Source organism: Cynocephalus volans, chromosome 10 (assembly GCF_027409185.1).
Source record: "Cynocephalus volans isolate mCynVol1 chromosome 10, mCynVol1.pri, whole genome shotgun sequence".
Taxonomy (NCBI): Eukaryota; Metazoa; Chordata; class Mammalia; order Dermoptera; family Cynocephalidae; genus Cynocephalus; species Cynocephalus volans.
Genome location: NC_084469.1, coordinates 60,241,745 through 60,261,787, shown reverse-complemented (window position 1 = coordinate 60,261,787; position 20,043 = coordinate 60,241,745). Strand labels below are relative to the sequence as shown.

At 48.7% G+C, this 20,043-nt stretch overlaps 1 protein-coding gene across 2 annotated transcripts; it reads left to right on the top strand.

The window, feature by feature from the left end:
• The first annotated feature begins 154 nt into the window (after positions 1 to 154).
• PHLDB3 (pleckstrin homology like domain family B member 3) lies at positions 155 to 19,819 on the top strand. 2 transcript variants are annotated; one of them, XM_063112635.1, is made up of 16 exons: positions 155 to 228; positions 733 to 1,105; positions 1,800 to 1,982; positions 2,194 to 2,331; positions 4,570 to 4,698; positions 4,952 to 5,113; positions 6,017 to 6,127; positions 6,262 to 6,345; positions 6,741 to 6,854; positions 13,426 to 13,525; positions 13,666 to 13,756; positions 13,842 to 13,929; positions 14,143 to 14,199; positions 17,542 to 17,806; positions 18,464 to 18,549; positions 19,571 to 19,819. In XM_063112635.1, exons 2-16 carry the CDS (start codon positions 872 to 874, stop codon positions 19,703 to 19,705), a joined length of 1,977 nt encoding a protein of 658 aa, XP_062968705.1. In that variant the 5' UTR covers positions 155 to 228; positions 733 to 871; the 3' UTR covers positions 19,706 to 19,819. The 2 variants fall into 2 exon arrangements, with proteins under 2 accessions (XP_062968705.1, XP_062968703.1); XM_063112633.1 differs by lacking the exon at positions 14,143 to 14,199 and having other exon boundaries at positions 17,587 to 17,806.
• The last annotated feature ends 224 nt before the right edge of the window (positions 19,820 to 20,043 follow it).

Below are 20,043 nucleotides of genomic sequence, written 5' to 3'. Positions count from 1 at the left end.
TGGGGCCGGTGGGGCCGGGATGGCTGCATGCCGGGCCGCGGGCGGGGCAAACTGGTCGCTCTCTCCTCCCTCGAGAGCTGTCGGACCTGTTGTCCCCCCCCTCCACTTCCGGGCTGCTGGGGAGGGGGACGGGGCGGCCTCTCTCTCCTCCCTCTTCCCCTCCACCTGTCTCTAGGCAGAAGCGACAGTGCCCAGAGCGCAGAGCGGAGCGCGCCGAAGCCTGAGCTGGTGAGGGGGCCGGGGCTGCGGGGGAGGGGGGGGCTGGAGTTTGGGAATCTTGTAACCGGGAGGAGCAGAGAACTCAGGCTCCTAGCTTGTCCAGAGAGAAAGAGACTGGGAGCCCTGACTCCTGGATCCCTGGGTCAGGCGACATGGGCGCTGCTCCCCTACCAGTGGGGTCGGGCGCAAGACTACGGGGCTCCGGGAGGAGGGTACGGGAGCTGGACTCCTGACTCGGGGAGGGAGAAGGAGATGGGGTCGCTCTAAGCTAGTCGAAGAGACTGTGGGGGCTGGGTCGCTAGAAGGGTACAAGGCCTGACACCTGGATAGGAAGGAGAGGAGGGGTCGGAGAGGCCAGTAGGAGGCGTGCTAGGACCCGAGGCTCAAATTCCGGTCCCGCCTCCGGGGGCGTGTCATCCTAGGAGCAATCAAACCCATCCCAACTTCATACTCCGCCCCTGGAGACTTCAGGCCACGCCCCGGAATGCTCAGTTCCGCCCTTTGAACTCTTAGGCCCCGCCTCCTGGGGCCCTCCTCAAGCTCCGGAGCAGACGGGCGCGCCGCCCAGAACCCCGAGGCCCCGCCTTCGCGCCGCCAGGCCCCGCCCCCGGAGCGCCGGGCCCCGCCCACCCCGCAGGAGTCCGAAGCGGCCATGGGGTCGCGGAGCAGCCCGGAGGAGGGGATCCCGCCGCCTTCGGGCCCGGAGTGTGACGCGGAGGTCCGGCCCCAAGAGGCAGCCCGGCCGCAGGGCCACCCCGAAGATCCCCGCGAACAGGTGGCTCCCGAGGCGCCGACGGAGCTTTCGAGCGGCCGAGGAGCTGAGCAGCAGGCGGAGGAAGAGGAAGAAGTGGGAGAAGGCAGCAGCACCGAGAGCAGCCGCGACGCGGTGAGGGGCCCGGAGGCGACAGCCGTGGGGAGACCCAGACAGACACAGGGCAGGTGATAGGACACAGAGAGACGGGTATAGAGAAACCAGATAGACAGAGACCCGGAGACAGGGAGAGACCCAGAAATAGGGAGAGACTCCTGGGAGACAGAGACCCAGAAACACGGAGGCTGGGATGCAAAGACCCAGGAGAGACAGAGACTCAGACAGAGGGAGATGGGGACACCGAGGGTGGAGATGCTGAGATGAGCAGAAACAGACACAGAAATCCTGAGAGAGGGAGATACGCCAGGGGAGAAAGAGCTAGCGATTCAGAAACGAAAGACGGATACGGAGTGGGAGAGACGAAGCCCAAAGAAACAGGATAAGAGACTCAGATTCGGGGAGAGAGAAAGACACAGAGACAAGGAGAAAGTGACCTCACCAGAAGGGGACCCAGAGAGAGAGAAAGAAACACCTTCCACGAGTCGGCTCCCTACCCCGTCCCCGGACTGCGAGCTCTTGGGTTCTGGCGGTCACCGGCCCTGCACCCGCCCCCCATTCCGACTTTAAGTAAAGAAGCTTGAGACGTATACGGGGCGTGGTGGTTGGTGTAGGCCGACCAACCCAGAGGGGGATGTGCGGTGGGGACCAGACCTGTTTAGTGACAGCAGGGGGCGAGGCCTCTCCTCTGGACCATCCTCTCCACCTTCAGGCCGAGGCCGCGGCTCCTGTGCTGATCCCGGCCACACCCTCCCCATCCACCCCTTTTGGGGAAGGGGTGCGAGGGGCGGCGCGGCGGCTGCGAGGGCAGCAGCTGGAGGCACTGACTCGCGTGGCCCTGATGGAGCAGCGAGTGAAGGAGCTACAGCGCCAGAAGAAGGAGCTGAGGATTGAGGTGAGGCGCAGACCCCCTTGGGAAGTCTGGCCCCAACACACCGGGAACCCGCAAGGCCAGGCTTTCAGACTTTTCCTCCCGTGGGATCGGATCCTAGGCCCCCAGCCGGTGTCTCCCTTCAAATCCAGGTCCCTGGGCTCCATCCTCCCTCCGAATCTAGGAGTTCATCCAGGCTCCTCCCTGAGACCCAGCCCTTGCATTCTCTTGGCAGATGGAGGTGGAGGTGGCCCTGCTGCGGGGTGAGCTGGCTGGGGAGCGAGTGGCCGCTCGGCGGGAGGAGGAGCAGCTCCGTGAGCTGCTGGGGCAGCAGGTGGACGCTGAGCGGGGCTGCCGGGAGCAGCGGGAACGGGTAAGTGTGTTTGGCCCGCTGGGTCTTCCTCATCACTCTCCTTTCTTGTTAGACGGATATTCCTGGTAGTGCTCCTGGCGACCTGGGTGCCAATATTGTCCCCATTCGCCGAATGGGGACACTTGGTCGGCAGAGAGGATGAGGGGCAGATGCCTTTCCTTGTTTTCCTCCTCCTTCTTTGACCGTGATTTTGGGTCTTGATTCACAGGGTCCCCTTCCTTCGTCCCCTCTCTCTTTGCTCTTTAAATGTCATATTATGAAAAATTTCAAACCCGCGGTCCCCATGTCCTGTGCTTACCAGCTTCGACAATGATTAATCCTCTTCCATTCTTGTTTCACGTTCCCCGGCTTGCTTCCTGGTTCCTAGTGTTAAAAGCCAATCCCAGACATCATATTGCCTGTACATACTTTGGCCTGTGTCCTTTATAGATAAGAACTCCTTTTTAAAAAAAACAGTATCACTATATCATTATCTCACATTAAGAACTAATAAGTTCTTAGTATCATCTCATTTCTATTCAGTTTTCATGTTTCCCAGATTGTTTCAAAAACTCCATTCATAGGTGGCTTCTTAGAATCAGGTCCCCAAAAGGCCAGTATATTGCAATGCTTGATATGTCTGGTGTGTTTTTTCATCTCTAATGTTTCCTGCCTACTATGTCTTCTTTGTACTGTTTGTTGGAGAAACCTAGTCTTCTGTGCCACAGGCAGGATGTGGCTGATTGCATGCCTGTTGTGTCCCTTGATGTGTTCCTCCGTTCCTGCAAGTAGGTGGTTGGTCAGATGAGGCTTGATTAAATCCAGATGTGTTTTTAGTCCTTTCTGAGCGAGTGTCGGGGACATCGTCTCTGTTGTCCAGACCTCGTGAGGTCACTCTGGTGTCTTCTCAAGAATCTTTTATTTAAAGATTTTAACATCCATTGGTGGTTATTACTTGAATCGGTTATTATTAGTTGGAAAATGATCACTTTGTAATTCTATCAGTCTTTCTCTTTGCAAGTATATTATATGTTGAAATTTCCTGGGGCTGGCTCCTGGGACCTAATTTACTCTCAAAGAGCCCATATTTCTCCCAGTACTGATTTCTCTCTTGAAGTCTAGATCTATGTGCCCTCCTTCCTGGGATACTGGCTTCTAGGTATTCCTTTCTCCCTTAGACCCATAAATCTGGGTCCTTAGCCCCTTCTTCCTCAGACCTAGGAATCCAGTCCTCTTGACCCATCCTCCCTCAGACCCAGGAGTCTGGCTCCTTCCCATTCACCATATCCAGTGCTGACCTCAGCAGTTCCCTTCTCCACATTGTCTATCTTGCTGTCCCTTCGGTCACCAGGCCAGAGTCCTGGACCTTGCCCTCCACGCCTCCGTGTCTCTTACCCCCAGCCTCGGTCATCACATTCTTTCCTTTCTGCTTCCCTCACCTCTCTCTAGTCCATCTCTTTTCTCTCCCCGCTGGCCAGGCACCAGCTTAGGCCTCATCCTCACTGCTTTGAGGACTCATGGGGGAGCCAGTCTCCACCCCTCTAACCCATCTCCCAGAGGGACAATCCCAAAGCTAGGTTCTACCCTCTCCTTTCAATCCTTCCATAGATCCCCAATGCCCCAAGATGAGGGCTCCTCAGGTTGACCAAACCCAATGTGAGCTGCACGTGCTGGCCTGGCCACTGTCATCTCCCACCATGCTCCTCATATCTTCCCACCACCACATTCTCTTCCATCCTGGCTGGGGGGTGCCCTGGAAACTTTAGTGCATTTGTGCCGTGCTGTTCCTTCTGCCCAAAATGCTCTTTCAGCTCCCTCTCTCTCCCTAGGTCTAAGTGCTTTCTGATTGTTGAGGCCCACCTTAAAATCTCCACATCCAGTAAGACTTGGATTACTCTGGCAGAAATTTCTCCCTTCTCTGGGTTCCCATAGTCTCTGTGTTTCACTGCCCCAATTGTCTCAGTCTGTAACTGGCTGTGCCCCCACCTGGAAGGTAGGGACTAGGTTCAACCCACCTCTGGGTCCCTATTATCACCCAGCATATACATATTTTGCATTCATTCCTTCATTCGTTTCTTAAACAATTGTTTACTTGGCATCTACTCTGGGGCAGGCCTGTACAAGAGTGAACCAGACAGACAGGGTCCCTGCTCTTGTGAAGCTGGGATCTTGTGAACCCAGGCAGGGGTCTGAGATCTGGCTGGCCTCTGTTTCCCTCTCTGTGCTTATGCTGAGGATGAGATCCTGGTTGTTTTTCAGGAACTGAGGCGACTGAGTCAGGAGCGAGATCGCATGGAGGGTCTTCGCCAGAGACTACAGGAGGCCCAGGAACAGCTCCACTCACAGCCAGAGGACCAGCGTGAGCGGCTTCTGCAGGGGGTGCAGGAGGTGAGAACCTTCAGACCCTCTCTGGACTTGATATCCAGGCGCCTCCTCCCTCAGGACCCAGAAGTCCAAGTCCCCAGTCCCCTCCCCCACCATGACTCAGGAATCCAGCCCCTCAGCCCCCTAACCCTCAGGACCTAGGTGTCCAGGCCCCCAGCCCCTTCCCCCTCATTGACCAGGAGTCTGTGTCCCAACCTACTACTTCCCTGGGCTCTAGGGGTCCAGGCCTCCATTCCTTTTGTGTCCCCACCCACAGATGAGGGAACAGCTGGATGTGGCCCAGCGTGCTTATGAGGACCTGGAGTTCCAGCAATTAGAGCGGGAGAGCCGGCAGGAGGAGGAGGATCAGGACAGCCTTGGGGCTCAGGCGCCAGACCCCAAGGTTCAGGAGCTGCAGGCCAGTGTGGCACAGCACAGGGTGAGTCCCACAGGACCAGCCCCACCTCCCTGGCCATTCTTCTCTGTCCTCTCCACTCCATGTCTGGCCTTTTCTCTGTCCTCATTTCCTGCCTATTTCATGTTCTTCAGAATAGGAACAACAATAGCTGACATTTATTGAACATTTACTATGTACCTGACATGGTCCTAAATGTTTCGTGAGTATTTACTCATTAAATGAAGAAACCGAAGGTCAAAGGTGCTCAAGTAATCTTTTCCAAGGTTACTTAGTTTGTTAGCGATAGAGCTGGGTTTTGAACTTACTCAGTCTTTACCACTACGCTTTCTGCCTCTCAAACCCTAGTCCAAAAAGACGTTCCCAGTAGATCCTTTCCAGGAGCTTTACGTCAAGGGTCTGACAAGTCCTGTGGGGAAACGGGACATGTTTAACAATATTTAACACAAAATTTCTGAAAATTTTGCATTAGAAAGTTCCATTGTGGGTCTCCTTTCCCCACCTCTATTTCTGGATCTTTTTCTGTCCCTCTCTTTTCCCTTCCTCTGTCTCAGACAGTTTCTGTCTGTCTCTGTTTCATTTCTATCTTGTCTCCTTTCTCTGCATCTTTCTCTACATCTCTTTCTTTCTGGGTATTTCTTATTCGCTGTTCTCTGTATCTCTTCTGGCTTGTCTCTCTCTCTGTGCCTTTCTCTTCATCCCCTCCAATCCACCCCAGATCTCTTCTGGACCCCCATATGGGAAGAGGGCAGCAGGGAGGTTAACTCTGAGTCCGCTCCCGGGTCATTCAGATCCCATGGCCCCTGTGAGGGGTGGAGAAAACCCCAGGCTCTCAAGGAGAGCCTGGATATGAGGGAAGGTGAGCCTGTAGAGCCAGCTGGGGTCCCTGGGGCAGCTGAGTAACCAGGGCAGGGGGGTGCCCTACAGCGCCGGATCCAGGTCTTAGAGGAGCAGTTCAAGTTGCTGGGGGAGCAGATGGCAGCTGAGAGCCGAGGGCTGAGCCAGAAGAAGGAGGAGGCCCTTCGGGCACTAACACAGGTGAGTCCCCTAGGAGATCTGCCCTGCCTTCTCACTTCCCCTGGGGTACCCGCCACCTCCCTGTCAGCAGGGAAAGCTGCTGGGGTGGCCCATTCTGAGTCTGAGATGTGGTAGTCCATGATGTCTTTGCCTAGGAACGGAGCCGACTGCTTGAGCTCAGTGGCCTCCAGGGAACACCCGGTGGGGACTTCTCTGAGCCCAACCAGGCTCTCACTAAGGTATGCAGATTTCATACACCTGTCAGTCCCTCTTCCGTTAGACCCAAGAGTCCAGATCCCCAGCCCTTCCTCCCTCAGACCCAAGGGTCCACACCCCCAGTCCCCTCCTCTCTCAGACTCAGAGGTCCACAACCCCAGCCTCCTCCTCCCTAAAACTCAAGGGTCCATGCCCCCAGCCCTTTCCTCCTCAAGGAACCAGCAGTCTCTGCCGACAGTCCTCACTCATGCTGGGAGACTGAACACGAAGGACCACATTCTAGCTGTCTTTGTGACCAAGCCTTTGTTTTTCTATCTGAGGAATGGGCTGGTACTGGAGACATGGGCCAGAGTACCTGGGAAATGCAGTTTCTCTATGCTCCCTACAGCTCGCGTTAACCTTCATGTCCTCTCCACAGCTACTCTTCACCCAGAAGACAGACCGCCAGCTGCTGGTGCTCCAGGACCCCACCGCTCACACTGCTGCCACCTCTACCTCTTCCTGCCTCTTCTCCATTAACAGCTTCCTGCAGGTGCCTCCGCTACGGCCCCATTTTTTCATGTGTCTCACTGGTCAGTGGGGAAGGAGGGGATGAGAGCAGAGCCCCAGCACTGGGGTCTTCAGAACTTCCACTGTGGCTTTCTTTGCTGGGAGACAAGGAGGAGATAGGGAAGGTTGATCAAGGGGTATTGTTTTGTTTTGTTTTTTTAAGATGACCGGTAAGGGGATCTTATCCCTTGACTTGGTGCTGTCAGCACCACGCTCTCCCAAGTGACCTAACCGGCCATCCCTGCATAGGGATCCGAACCTGTGGCCTTGGTGTTATCAGCACCACCCTCTCCCGAGTGAGCCACGGGCCTGCCCTATCAAGGGGTATTTTTATCAGACTTTAGCTTTATTATTATTTTTTTCTTTCTTCTGCCTAACACCTCACTCATCCCCTGGAAAAATGGGAGCGTGTACACCAGGAGTAGATTTTAAAAGCAACCAAACAGGGTATATTGATAAGGTCTCCTCTTCCCACTCCCTAGTGGCCCATAGGCCCCTTCCCCAGAAGCAGTACCATCCCAGATCTCCTTAAAACTGGGGGTCCCAACTTATTAACTAATATTAAAGACGTTCATTGAATGAGTTGGTTGCTATTAATTTTTTAAAAAATGAAATAGAGTAGAAAATATCAGAGTGCTATATGCATGAGGTAGGAGTGAACATTAGATGAGAAAAGTTTTCAGTTGTGTGGGTATATGGTAAAAAATTGGTAGCTCTTGTTATATCATGTCACATATTTTTCAAAAATGTGTATATTAGCTACTTGTTGGCTTTTTCTTTTTAACTTTGTCATGGAGATTGTTTTCTATTGATACATTTAGAGCTGCCTCATCATTTTTAATGATTCTAAAATAGTAGGGCAAGCCCGTGGCTCACTCAGGGGAGAGCGTGGTGCTGACAACACCAAGTCAAGGGTTAAGATCCCCTTACCGGTCATCTTTAAAAAATAAATAAATAAATAAATAAAATAAAATAGTAATAATATAAACTAACAATAATAATAATAACAGCTATTGAGTTTTTATAGTGTTCCAGGCACTGTTATAGCACTAAGTGCTTCACATGGATTCACATGGATTTTGTCTTTGCAACATCTCTGTGAGCTAGGTTCTTATCTCCATTTTTAGGTGAGGACACGGAAGCAGAGAGGTGAAGTCGAATAACCAGCCAGTATGTGGCCAAGCTGGGATTTGAACCCCAGCACCCTTTTACAGTGCCTACATTCTTAATAACTCTGGGCTTCTGTGTGGGGGCATCGAGCTGCCCTCCCTCTGCAGATGGTGATTTGAGTTTTTTGCCATTTATCTGGTGCTGTTAAGAACACCTGTATGAGGGCTGGCTGGGTAGCTCCCTTGGGAGAGCATGGTGCTCATAACACCAAGGTCAAGGGTTGGATCCCTGTACCAGCCAGCCAGCCACCAAAAAAAACCCCCCCAAAAACAAACAAGAAAAGAATACCTGCATGTGTGTGTGTACACACAATAATAATAATATTCATATTAATTTTCACTAATATTATGATATAATATTGTTGTATAATATACAATATAATTATATATGTTATTTCTTATTTACTAATTCATATTAACATTTAAAATTAATTCTAAAATATTTATTTATTAATCAATATTAACAGCAATAGTCATTTTTTAGCATTTAATATAGCCTAGGGTCTGTTCTAAGCCATTTTATCACTTTGAACCACATAGAATTGCTATTATTTGGAGGCGAGAAACAGCCAAATACTGGCATTTCAGATGGTTCAACCTAGTATATAGGATTTCATTTTTTGCTCGGAAGAAGATCCATAGTAGGTCCTATTATTATTTAGGAAAGGGTTAACTAACAGTTGTTCTATATAGGACATTAACTTTCTAGCTGGTTCCCCTGGAAACCTGATAAAGGTGGAGTGCAACTATGTTGCCAGGCAGCATGACTTAGGATAATAATGACCCTTCCTGGTAAACTGCATATATGTAAATACTTGATGGGAAGCCGAGTCCATTCCTATGGAGTCATCATCCGAGTTATTGGCTCCTGTGGACATGAGGCATCTAAGGCCAGGTGGACCCTGTACCTATGGGATCTCATCTCCTTTCACCTGGGTGTCACCTGGGGGCCAGATACAGGACCCTGGACACTTGGTGCTGTGCCAGGTACTCTTCTATGTGCTTTGCATGAGGTCACTCATTTAAGCCTCGCGACAACCAGGGAAGGGTGGGTGGGACGTTATCCACTTCATGAGTACAGAGGGGAAACCTAGCTTGAGAAGAGAAATGAGTTGCTGACGGCACACACCCAGTAAGTGCCAGAGGTGGGATTTGAACCCAAGTTTGCCTGTTTCCATGACCTGCACCCTATGGGAGACAAAAGTTTCCCAGGAACCCTTCAGAATCCAGATGGGCCTTATAGTTAGCATTAGTTCAGAGGGGGTGTCTTGGGACCCTAGGGTATGTAAAGAGCACAGAGAGCATTTATTTACTCAGGGAGATAAATAGTAAGGACGTGAATAAATGAATGCACGGATTAACAAATTACTCTTCCTTGTCCCTTCCTCTCTCTCCTTCCAAGTCCTATTAAATCCCTCTCAAATTCTACCCCTTCTTTCCAGGATTGTGTGATGCCTAAGGCTCTGCTTGGATTCAGATACCTGTTCTGCCACTTCCTAGTTGGGTGAATTTGGGCACTTCTCTGTGCCTCAGTTTACTTAGCTGCAAAATGGGAATGATAACAGCATTCATTGGTTAATGCATTAAAGTGCTTAGCATGGTGCCTGGCACATAGCAGGTGCTTAGTGAATGTGCGTTGCTGTTACTATGATTATAATTACAATTATTCTTATTATTATAATTATTTTCGTTGTTGTTCTGTCCGCCTCACCCTCTTCTCTGGTTTCCGTGATCCTGCAGTGAGGGGAACTCATTGATGTCCCCATCTTAATTTTTGTTCCCCAACAATCTATTCTCTACACAACATCCAGAGTGATCCTCATTCCTCCTACTTCAGTAACTCCCCCACCCCCAAAGCCTTCAGTGGTCCCCTAGTCCTCCTCACCATGGCCTACAAGTTCCTACATGATCTGGCCCCTGCCCGCTTCTCACCACTCTCCCCCATATTCACTCTGCTCAGCCACAGGAGCATTGCTTCTCCAATACTCCACACTTGCTCCTGCCGCAGGGCCTTTGCACTTGCTGATCCTCCCACCTGGAACACCTTTCCCCTCAGTCTTCGCTGGCCAACTCTTATCCTTTGGGCCCTATGCCCAGTGTCCAGGAGGCTGTCCCTGGTCTTCCAATTAGAAGGTGACTCTTTTTTACACCATCCTGTTCTCTTCCCTCATAGCCATTTCTTATGATAGGTTCATTTGTATGATGGCTTATTCAGTTCCTACAACATAAGGGCCATGCAGACAAGGCTTGGCTCCATGTTGCCTACCCATTTCCTCAGTGCCCGGTATCTAAGGTCTCCAGCTAGGAAGTGCTGGGAATATTGGTGGAAGAAAGGAAAGAGTGAAGAGAGGCACAGGGTCTTGGGACTCGGTTTCCTCTCTTTGAAGTGGCGCTAACATTTCCCAACAACCAGGGTTTTTATAAGCTTAAATAGATCTGCAGAGTGTCAAGTACACTGTTAGGCACATAATAAGCACTTGGTAAATATTGGCTGTTATTTTAAAAAATCTTTCATTATTAAAAATTATGCAAGTATAGAAAATCACATCCAAAAAATGCACAGCTTAATTATTGCAGGATATGTTTCAAGATCCCACAGTGGATGCCTCAAACCACAGGTAGTACTGACCCCTGTATACACTATGTTCTTTCTGTACATACATACCCATGATAAAGTTAAATGTATACATTAGGCACAGTAAGAGATGAACAGCAATAACTAATAATAAAACAGAATGATACCATGACAGTCAGTCTGATAACCAAGAAGGCTCATAAGTGACCAACAGGCAGGGAATGTGTACAGTGTGGGTATGCTGGGCAAAGGGGTGATTCACGTCCCAGGTGGGACAGAGTGGGATGGTGTGAGATTTCATCACCACTCAAAATGGCACGCAGTCAAAAACTTCTATATTGTTTACTTCTGGAATTTTTCATTTAATATTTTTGGACCATGGTTAACTGTGGATAAATGAAATGGTAGAAAGCAAACGTGGATAAGAGCAAAACTACGGCATGTGGGGACACTCTGGTAACTGCCACTTGTGTCAAGAGGTAGAACTGGCAGCCACCCCAGAAGCCTGCCACCTGCCCCCCTCAATGACATCCCCTATTTATGCTGTGAGAATAACCACCAGCCTAACTTTTATAGTAGTAGCTTTCTTAAATTTAAGGTCTGGCAGTCAAGTGTCTATTCCTGAACACTATCATTTAGTCTTTAGTTCAGAAAGAAAAATAAATTGTGTGTGTGTGTGTGTGTGTGTGTGTGTGTGTGTGTGTGTGTGTGTGTGTGAAGCTTTTACATCTCTACAATCCATAGGCTTCCCTTCCATTTCTTTGTCTCCCTTGAAGTTTATTTGGTGAAGAAACCAAATCATTGTAATGTAGAGTTTCCCAGTCAGCATTTGCTGATTACATCCTTGGGGTCCTGGTCTTGGTCACCTTCCTCTCCCTCTGTATTTCCTGTTGGATGTACAGGCTTGACCAGATTTGGGTCCTGCATTTTGGCAAGTCTTCCTAGGGGCAGTGTGACTATTGTTTCTCTTTTAGTGGCACCAGCATCTAGGCCCATGGATTCATTCATTAGAGGTTGCAAATTCTTTCTTCATTTATTTATCAAAATACCTCAGTAAAGGTAAAATTCATTCTTCATTTATTTTTTAAAATACCTCTTTTAAGAGAAACTTGCCCTTATTTACTATTTGATTACCCAGAAGTATGTTTTTTTGTAGGAAATACAGGGGAAATGCTTGATGGTTTCACCTGTCTTCAAAAGAAAGAGTTGATTTTCCAGCACCCTCCCATGGTGACCAAATTGATTTTTCTTTTATCATCATTATTAACTCATGGATTAAATATATTTGATGAGTTGTGATCTAGGGCAGTAAGTATCCTTATTGATGCTCCCATTATGCAACTTACTAAGGTTTATTACTCTTTATTGTCCACGCAGAGCTGTTGCTGTTTTTTCTTTAAAGAGTTATTTCAGTTTTATTTCTTTATTACTCTCAAATTGACTTTTCCTTTATCAGTCTTCTCTTTCTTTATATACCCACACACAATTTATTTTTCTTTCTGAACTATGATTCCCCTTTACCCCTAAGTCCTTCTACATTTATTACCTAAGGTCGGGGCCCTTCTCTTTCATAACCACCGTTATGATCAAATGATCAAATTTAGGAAACTGACTTTAACACAATCCTATTAAAATCTACAGACTTTACTCATATTTTGTCAGTTGTCCCACTCACATTGTTTACCAGCAAAAACCAAAAAATAAATTTCTTTTTCTGGTTCGGGAACTCAAGTTGCATCTAGTTGTCATGTTCATTGATTTTTAAAAAGCTAACATTCACTTTGTTCAAAATTCAGACAGTGTGGGAGGATATTCAGAGAAAAGATGCTGCTGGTGTTCCCCTTCTACTCAGTTTACCTCCCCAGGGCAGCCAGGGTGATCGGTTTCCCATGTGTCTTCCCAAGGACATTCTGTGTTGATACAGCCAGTCAGGTGTACACCCTACCCCTCTTTATGCCTTGGTAGTGAGCTCTTTGCACTCTTCTGTACTTGCTTCTATCTTCATGATTCTGTTCTATGTGGATGTAAAGAGCATCCTCCTCTCTTTACATGCAGCAGACTTCTCCATAGCATGGAGGAGCCATGGTTCATTTACCCCATCCCCTCCTGATGGGCACTTAGGTGGCCTCCAGGCTTTTGCTAGCACAGATGGCACTGCACGGAATAACCTTGAACTTGGATCATTTTTCAAAGGTATGAGTTTATTTATAGGCTAAATCCCTAGAAGTGGATTAGGGCTTGATGATTTATGCATTTGTCATTTTGATTTTTAAAAAAAGAAAGAAAAAGCCAAATTGGCAACCCTAAAGATTGTTCCAATAGAACATCCCCAGCATTGTGTGAGAGTGTCTGGGTTCTCTGCATCCCCACCAGCACAATGGGGTGTCTTTTTAAAACAGTTTTATTGAGATATAATTTACAAATCGTACAGTTCACTCATTTTAAGTGTACAATTCAGTTACTTTTAGAATATTCACAGAGTTGTTCAACCATCACCACAATCGATTTTAGAGCAGATTCATCGCTCCCCCCCAAAACTCTGTACCCCTTAGGCATCACCCCTCAATTCTTCTATCTTCCCCAGCCCTAGAAACCACTATTCTACTTCCCGTCTCTGTAGTGGTTTACCTATTCTGGAATTTTATATAAATGGGATCATACACTGTGCAGTCCTTTGTGTCCGGCTTCTTTCACTCAGCAACATGTTGACAGTGGCCTTTTAGATCTGTGTCAGTTAGCTGGTGGTTTTACTGGACAGTTCTCTGACTTATGGTTAAGATCTAATTAACATTTTTCCTGTGTGTCTTCAGGGCTCCATTGGCCTACAGAGGACTGGAAGCCTGCCCCGGAAAAGGGGAGAGAGGGTGAGCCAGAGAGGATCCCCCCGGCCTCTGTCCCTCCATTGTACTGGTGAGGACCCCTCCTGCTCCCCACCTACCTTCCTCTCCCATCACTCCCTCTTTCAGCAGAGAATGGAGGAAACTAGCATGGATGCCTGCAGGGGGGACAAGGGAGTATCTGGCTTCCTAACCTGGTCCCCTCTCCCCCAGGATCCCTGCAGGCCTCAGCTCTCTCTCCAGCAGCAGGGGATGCCAGGAGATGCCCCCTCTATCAGCTGCTGAACTGTGGCCATGGGAATAGGTGAGACATCAGGGAGAAGGTGGAGAAATGGGGGGAAGAGCCTAGGCCACTGTCACCCACCTTGGTCTCTGCTCCCTCCTCCTAGCTGTGGGGCCCTCCACCCGGACATTGCCCATATGGAGCGGCTTCTGCAGCAGGCTGTGGCAGAGAGAGAGCGGCTGCTGAAGGCCAGGGTGAGTCCCCAGACCCTCTTCCTTAGGGAAAGGAGAACCTACCTCAACCCCCTCCTCCCTCAGACCCAGGATCTGAGCCATCAGCCCCTCTTGCCTCAGATTCAGGAATCCAGGCCCCTGCCCTTCCTTTCTCAGGACCCAGGAACTCGGTACATTTTTTCCCCACATTTTATGGGCCAGCATCCTCATGACTCCTTCATCCTGAATCCACAGGAAGGGATGAGAAGGAGCACAGAAGTTTCCTCAGGCCCTGCTGTTCCTGCCATCATGGTCAGTCCCATCCCTGCCCTCACCCCCACCTCTCCCTGCTCTTTTTCTCCCCCTGGCCTATGTCGTTTCTTACATCTCACCCTTTCCTCTCCTCCAATGAAACAGAAAAGTGTCCTGGGCTTGGCAAGGGAAAGGGAACTAAAAAGGACCCAGTTTCTGTTCCCATTTCAGTATCTGTATCCATGGCTTGCCCTCGGTAACTTGTTCCACTTTGTGCCTCAGTTTCCTTTTCTGCACATTGGTGACAATGTCAGCAGTTACTACAGAATGAGGGCGAGTACACGCTGGGACTTTTGAAAATCATTTAAAATTTTTTAAAATTTATTTTTATTTCTTTTAAACTCTTTTTATTTTTTATTTTTATTTTTATTTATTTATTTTATAATGTTTTTTTTTTTAAAGATGACCGGTAGGGGGATCTTAACCCTTGACTTGGTGGTGTCAGCACCGCACTCTCCCAAGTGAGCCACAGGCCAGCCCCCTAAACTCTTTTTGTTATAAAAATATTCGGGCATATGCAAAGGTAGAGAGAATAGATTAATAAAGTCCCACGTATCCACTGTGCAGCTTCAGTAATTACCAATAGTGAATCCTGTTTTATTTGCCAACTTTGTTTTACTAATCTCATACCTACATCCCACTCTGCACTGGAATATGTGAAAGCATAATTCCAGATATTGTATCCTTTCATCTATTTCACTGTATATCTCCAATAGATCATTTTTTTAAATATAAAAACTCCACTGTTACACCTTACAAGATTATTAATAATTTTGTAACATCCTAATGTTCATTCACATGACATCCTAATGTCATATTCACATTTCCCTAATTGAATCTAGATGCAAACAAAGCATACACTATACATTTGGTTGAAATATCTATGAAATCTCTTTTAATCTCTACTCCTTCCCATGTTGTCTTTTTTTTTTTTTAAATGCCATTTATTCGTAGAAAAATCAAGTCATTTATCTCACAGATTTTTTCACATTCTGGATTCAGCTGACAGCTTCCTTATTAAAATTTTATTTTTACCTATGCTAATAACATGAATACAGTTTTGTTATAAAGAGCGACACAATGTCAAGAAAGTGAAGGTCACTTAGGTCCCCTCACTGGCCAGCTGCCAGGAAAAAAAAAAAGTGAAGATCACTTTCTTCTTCCTTTCTGACTCACTTCTGTGCGGGTGTTTTGTATTGTTGAAAAGCCTTTGAATCGTTCCTAGACTTTTCCACGTGCATACACTGATAACCATATTTTGTGTTTCTTCATCCTATAAACAAATGTATCATTCCCAACCTGCTTTTTGTTTTCTCAACCATTTGTCCTTCTTTATTCATTTCAGCCAATATTCATTGAGGGCCTACTGTGTGCTAGACACACAGCGGTGTCTACAAGCGGTGTCCAAAATAAAAATCCCAGCCCTCAGGGAAGCTGATGTTTAGCAGGGGGAGGTAGACAAAAAGCAACAACAATAAGTAAAATAAAAGCATGTCAGATGCTAATTAAAGCCCGGGAGCAAACTAAAGCAGAAAAGGCAGTGGAAACTTCTGGACTGTTAGGCATAAGCTTGACCTCATTAAAAATGAAGTTCTCCTGCTTTGTCGTTCCCCTACTTTGTAGCATCATCATTTATTAAACAGTCCCCTGTAGCGCAGCACCCCTCTCCCCCACACCCCTGCTGTTCTTTGTGCACATGAGCAAGTATGTCTCTGGGATTCATGTCTAGAAGTGGAATCTCTGGGTTGGAGAACCTGATGTCACCTAGCTCATCCCTGAGACAGCCCTGTGGGTGCTATGGTATCCCTCGTGTTTCAGCCCAGGGACTGAGGCTTCCAGAGGGGCAGGGGTTCCACGACGGTGACACAGCTGGGCAGCAGGGGAGTCGAAAGTCCCGAGCCTATCCCTGCTTTCCTACTGGATTGGGACCTGGCTCTGTCACATCCTAGCTGGGTGACCTTGGTGAGTCACTTCCTCTCTAAAAGCCTCAGTTTCCTCATCTGTCAAATGGGGACATTAACGGGTTGTTTTGAAGAAGAAATGAGGTCAGCACTGTGATCACTTGGCACAGTGCCCAACACCTAGTGGGAGCTTCCATACATAGTGGTGGTCGTTATTATTACTGTGTGCATTTGTTGACATGATCATAGAAGATTCCAGGCCCCAGTGGGTGCCCTTAAACCAGACGTTCCCCTGTGCAGTTCCACGCCCCCCCCACCCACACATACTTATTTCCCTTCCTTGTCACTCTCCCCTGTCTCCAACAAATGAGGCTCATCTCTCTGTTCCTCATCTCTTCTCTCTCTGGCCTCCCTTCAATTTTCTAAGCCCTTGATTCTCAAAGTATGGTCACTGGACCAACGTGGGAGCTTGTTAGAAATGCAGAACCTCAACCTCACCCCCATCCCAGGCCCCACCCTGGAATTACCAGATTAGAGTCTGCAATTTAACAAAATCCCCAGGGGATGCACTCACACAGAGGAGTCTGAGATGTACTGCTCTGATCCTCAGTTTGACTTTGGGATCGTACCATTCTTTGCAGGGATTCTTTGGGAAGAATAGTTGTGATCGGGCCAGCCCATGGTCAGGACTCTCATAAACAGTACACATTTCTATTCTCTTAATTTGTCTCCTCTAACCTTTATGAACACCTGAGATGATCACTCTGCCTGGTGAGTCCTGGGTCAGTTAACTCTGGCTGTGTGACTTGGGAATAGTGACTCAACCTCTCTGAATATTGGTTTTCACATCTGTAAAATGGGGATAAATGTACTTACCCCCGGGTTAGCTTGAGGGAGCAAAGAGATTATATGTAGAAAGTGCTTAGCACTGGGTAATATCACTAATTTCATCACAATAAGAATAACAACAACAACAATAATGTAAACAATGCTCTCATTTATTGATCACTTACTGTTTGGTCCCTGTTTTGCAGAGGCAGCACTGAGGACCCCACTTGGGGAACTCTGACCCAGAGGCCCTTCACTTCTGTGATATTCCTCTGGTATTTCAGGGTGAGCCCTAGAGTCAGGAATACCTGCGTTCACGTCCCAGCTCTGCCACCTAGAAGCTCTGTGTGACTTAGGGTGTATGAGTTCATCTCTCCGTACCTCAGTTTATTCATCTGTAAAATGGGGCTCATAGTAGTCCTATCCTGAGGAGTGGCCATGAGGAGGCACAGCATTGATGTTCACAAAGCCCTGGGCAGAGTGTCATAGTCGATAAATGTGGCTGTTGGGATCATTATCATTATCGTCATTAATAACATTACTGTCTAAATGCTGCAGCTGGCCTTACATATGAGCTGCCATGACTGGTTCCCATTGGGGGTCCAGGCTGCAGAATCCCCCATCCCTACCTCAGCTGCCCCTTCTCTTTGCTCCCCAGGCCCCACCCACACCCCCACTCCGCCCTCCAGGCCCCCGCGTCTTGGATCTCCAGCAGCACCTGGAACGATGGGGTCACAACCTGGAAAACTGCCCACATGTGCGGTTGACTGGGAGCTGCTGCCGCGGGCCCCTGGTGAAGATGGGTGGCCGCATCAAGACCTGGAGGAAACGATGGTTCTGTTTTGACCGCCAGGCCCGCCGCCTGTCCTACTATGCGGGTAAGTCCAGCCTGGCTACCTTAGGCCCCCAGGATACTGGAAGTCCATTCTGGAGGCTGTTCCACTCAAGCACACAGGAGTCCTGGCTCCCAGCCCCTTCTTCTCTCACCTGCCTTCCCCACAACCCAGGAATCTAGGCTCCCAGCCCCCTCATCCCCCAGGGTCCAAGAGTCCAGATCCCCAGCCCCTTCTTAGTTAAGCCACCCAGAATCCAAACAACCAGCCCTCCTCACTAACATAGACAGCAGTTTAGTACAATTTTGGCTCTCCAGACTCCCTTTTTCTAAAATACCCAGGAGTTTGAACCAGCATTGTCAGCACCCTTCCACCTTCAAAACCCAGGAGTCCAGGACTCTTGTCCTTCCTCTCCAGGGGTATCAATTATTCTGAACCTCTGTTTGAGTTTTTTCCCTTCTCAGGGACCAAGGCATTCCAGCTCCCCAGACCCTAATCCCCAATCTTGTCCAGTCTCCACACCGATCACCACCTAGCATCAACATTTACTTCCCAACCATGGTATTCTAGGGAACTTCAGACTCTGTCACCATGTCCCTCACCCCAAACCCAGTCTCAGGACTTGGGCCCAATGACTCTCACCCAGACATGCACAGACACACATCGTTCACTGGCTGTTTCTCCCTTACCTTCCTCTGTCAGACAAGGAAGAGACCAAACTCAAAGGCGTCATCTACTTCCAGGCCATCGAGGAAGTCTATTATGACCACTTACGCTGTGCCTTCAAGGTAAAGCCCCCCTCTGGGCCCCCCTTCCCTCCCAATCAGAGCCCCTGTAGTCAATCCCTATCTCATCCCTCTCTTGTCCTGGGGAAGGCCGCCCACAGTCCCTTCAGGATACTCACCAGCCAGCAGAGGAGACCAACAGGTCAGGTCACTGTGGGACCAAAAATTAAGAGCTCAGGCTCTGGCTGTCATCCATTGTTAATTTTCTTGAAGCAAAAGTTTTAGAGCAAAATGTTCACAAACTCTGATGCCCAGCTGGGAATAAATGAAAAAAGCAGGGTAAGGACTGAGGCAACCTAGAATGAGACGGTCATTACTTGGCTTCTGCCTGTAGTGGCCCCATGGCATCCTATTGTATTTATTTTTCCCCAGAGAACTCAGCAATTGGAACTTTTAGAAAAGTGCAGTGCCAGAAATTTAAATGTTGGTAATTGATACAATGTTCAGAAAACTGTGGAGAGCAACCAGCTATGGCTTTTTAGAGCTTAGGTTGGAATCCCAGCTGTGTGACATCAGGAAAGTGACTTCCCTTCTCCATCCTTAGTTTTCTTATCTGCAAAACGGGCACACTTCAACCCATTCCGTCAGTGTTACAGATAATGGATGTAAGGGATTTTACTCGTTAATGGATTCTAGGCACTAACTTTCCCCAGTTCAAGCAGTTACAAACCAGGGGGATCTAGATTTTGGGGAGGTGGAATTTGAATGCCCCTATTTCCGATACAGGAGAAAGTAAGCTGGGGGAAGGCGCCACGCGTCCTCTTTTAAAATTTCTCATGCTCCTAATTTAATAACAGCGCTTTGCATATGTTAATTTTAAGCACTTTCCTGTGTTAATTCATTTAATCCTCAGTACTCAATGAAGTAGGTAGCATCAGTTAAGAAGACAGGGGAACTGAGATTCAGAGTCTTAAGTAAGTTGCCCAATGCTACCACACAGCCTGTAAGTAGCAGGGCTGGGTCGAACCCAGACTGTGGCCGGCCTCTGTGTCTCAACTACCCTCACTCCGGCTGCTTATTCCAGAGCCCCAGCCCCCGCCTGACGTTCTGCGTCAAAACCTATGAACGCCTTTTCTACATGGTGGCCCCGAGCCCCGAAGCCATGCGCATTTGGATGGACGTTATCGTCACCGCGGCTGATGAGAACCACGCCCCCTGAGTGCCCACGCCCCCTGGGGGGACGTCTCGGCGAGGCTCCGCCCTCTCACGCACGCGGCGGCAATCCGAGGCCCCGCCCACTGTCGGAAACCTTGGGTCCTCCCCTTTGGAACTCTCCCGGGAATTTTGCTTGTGCTGCGGCTTAGCTGGCCTGAGCCGCGGCGCTCTGAGCTGCAGGCGACTTCCCCCGACGGGATCGCTGGCGCCTGGGGCCTTATCCCGGGCAGGAGGAAGATTGCGGGGGTGGGAAAGAACTATTTATTGGTGCTCCTGTGATACCGAATTAAACATGGAGGAAAAACAGGGGGTTCTGTTTTGGTTTCCAGCACAGGCGTCTGG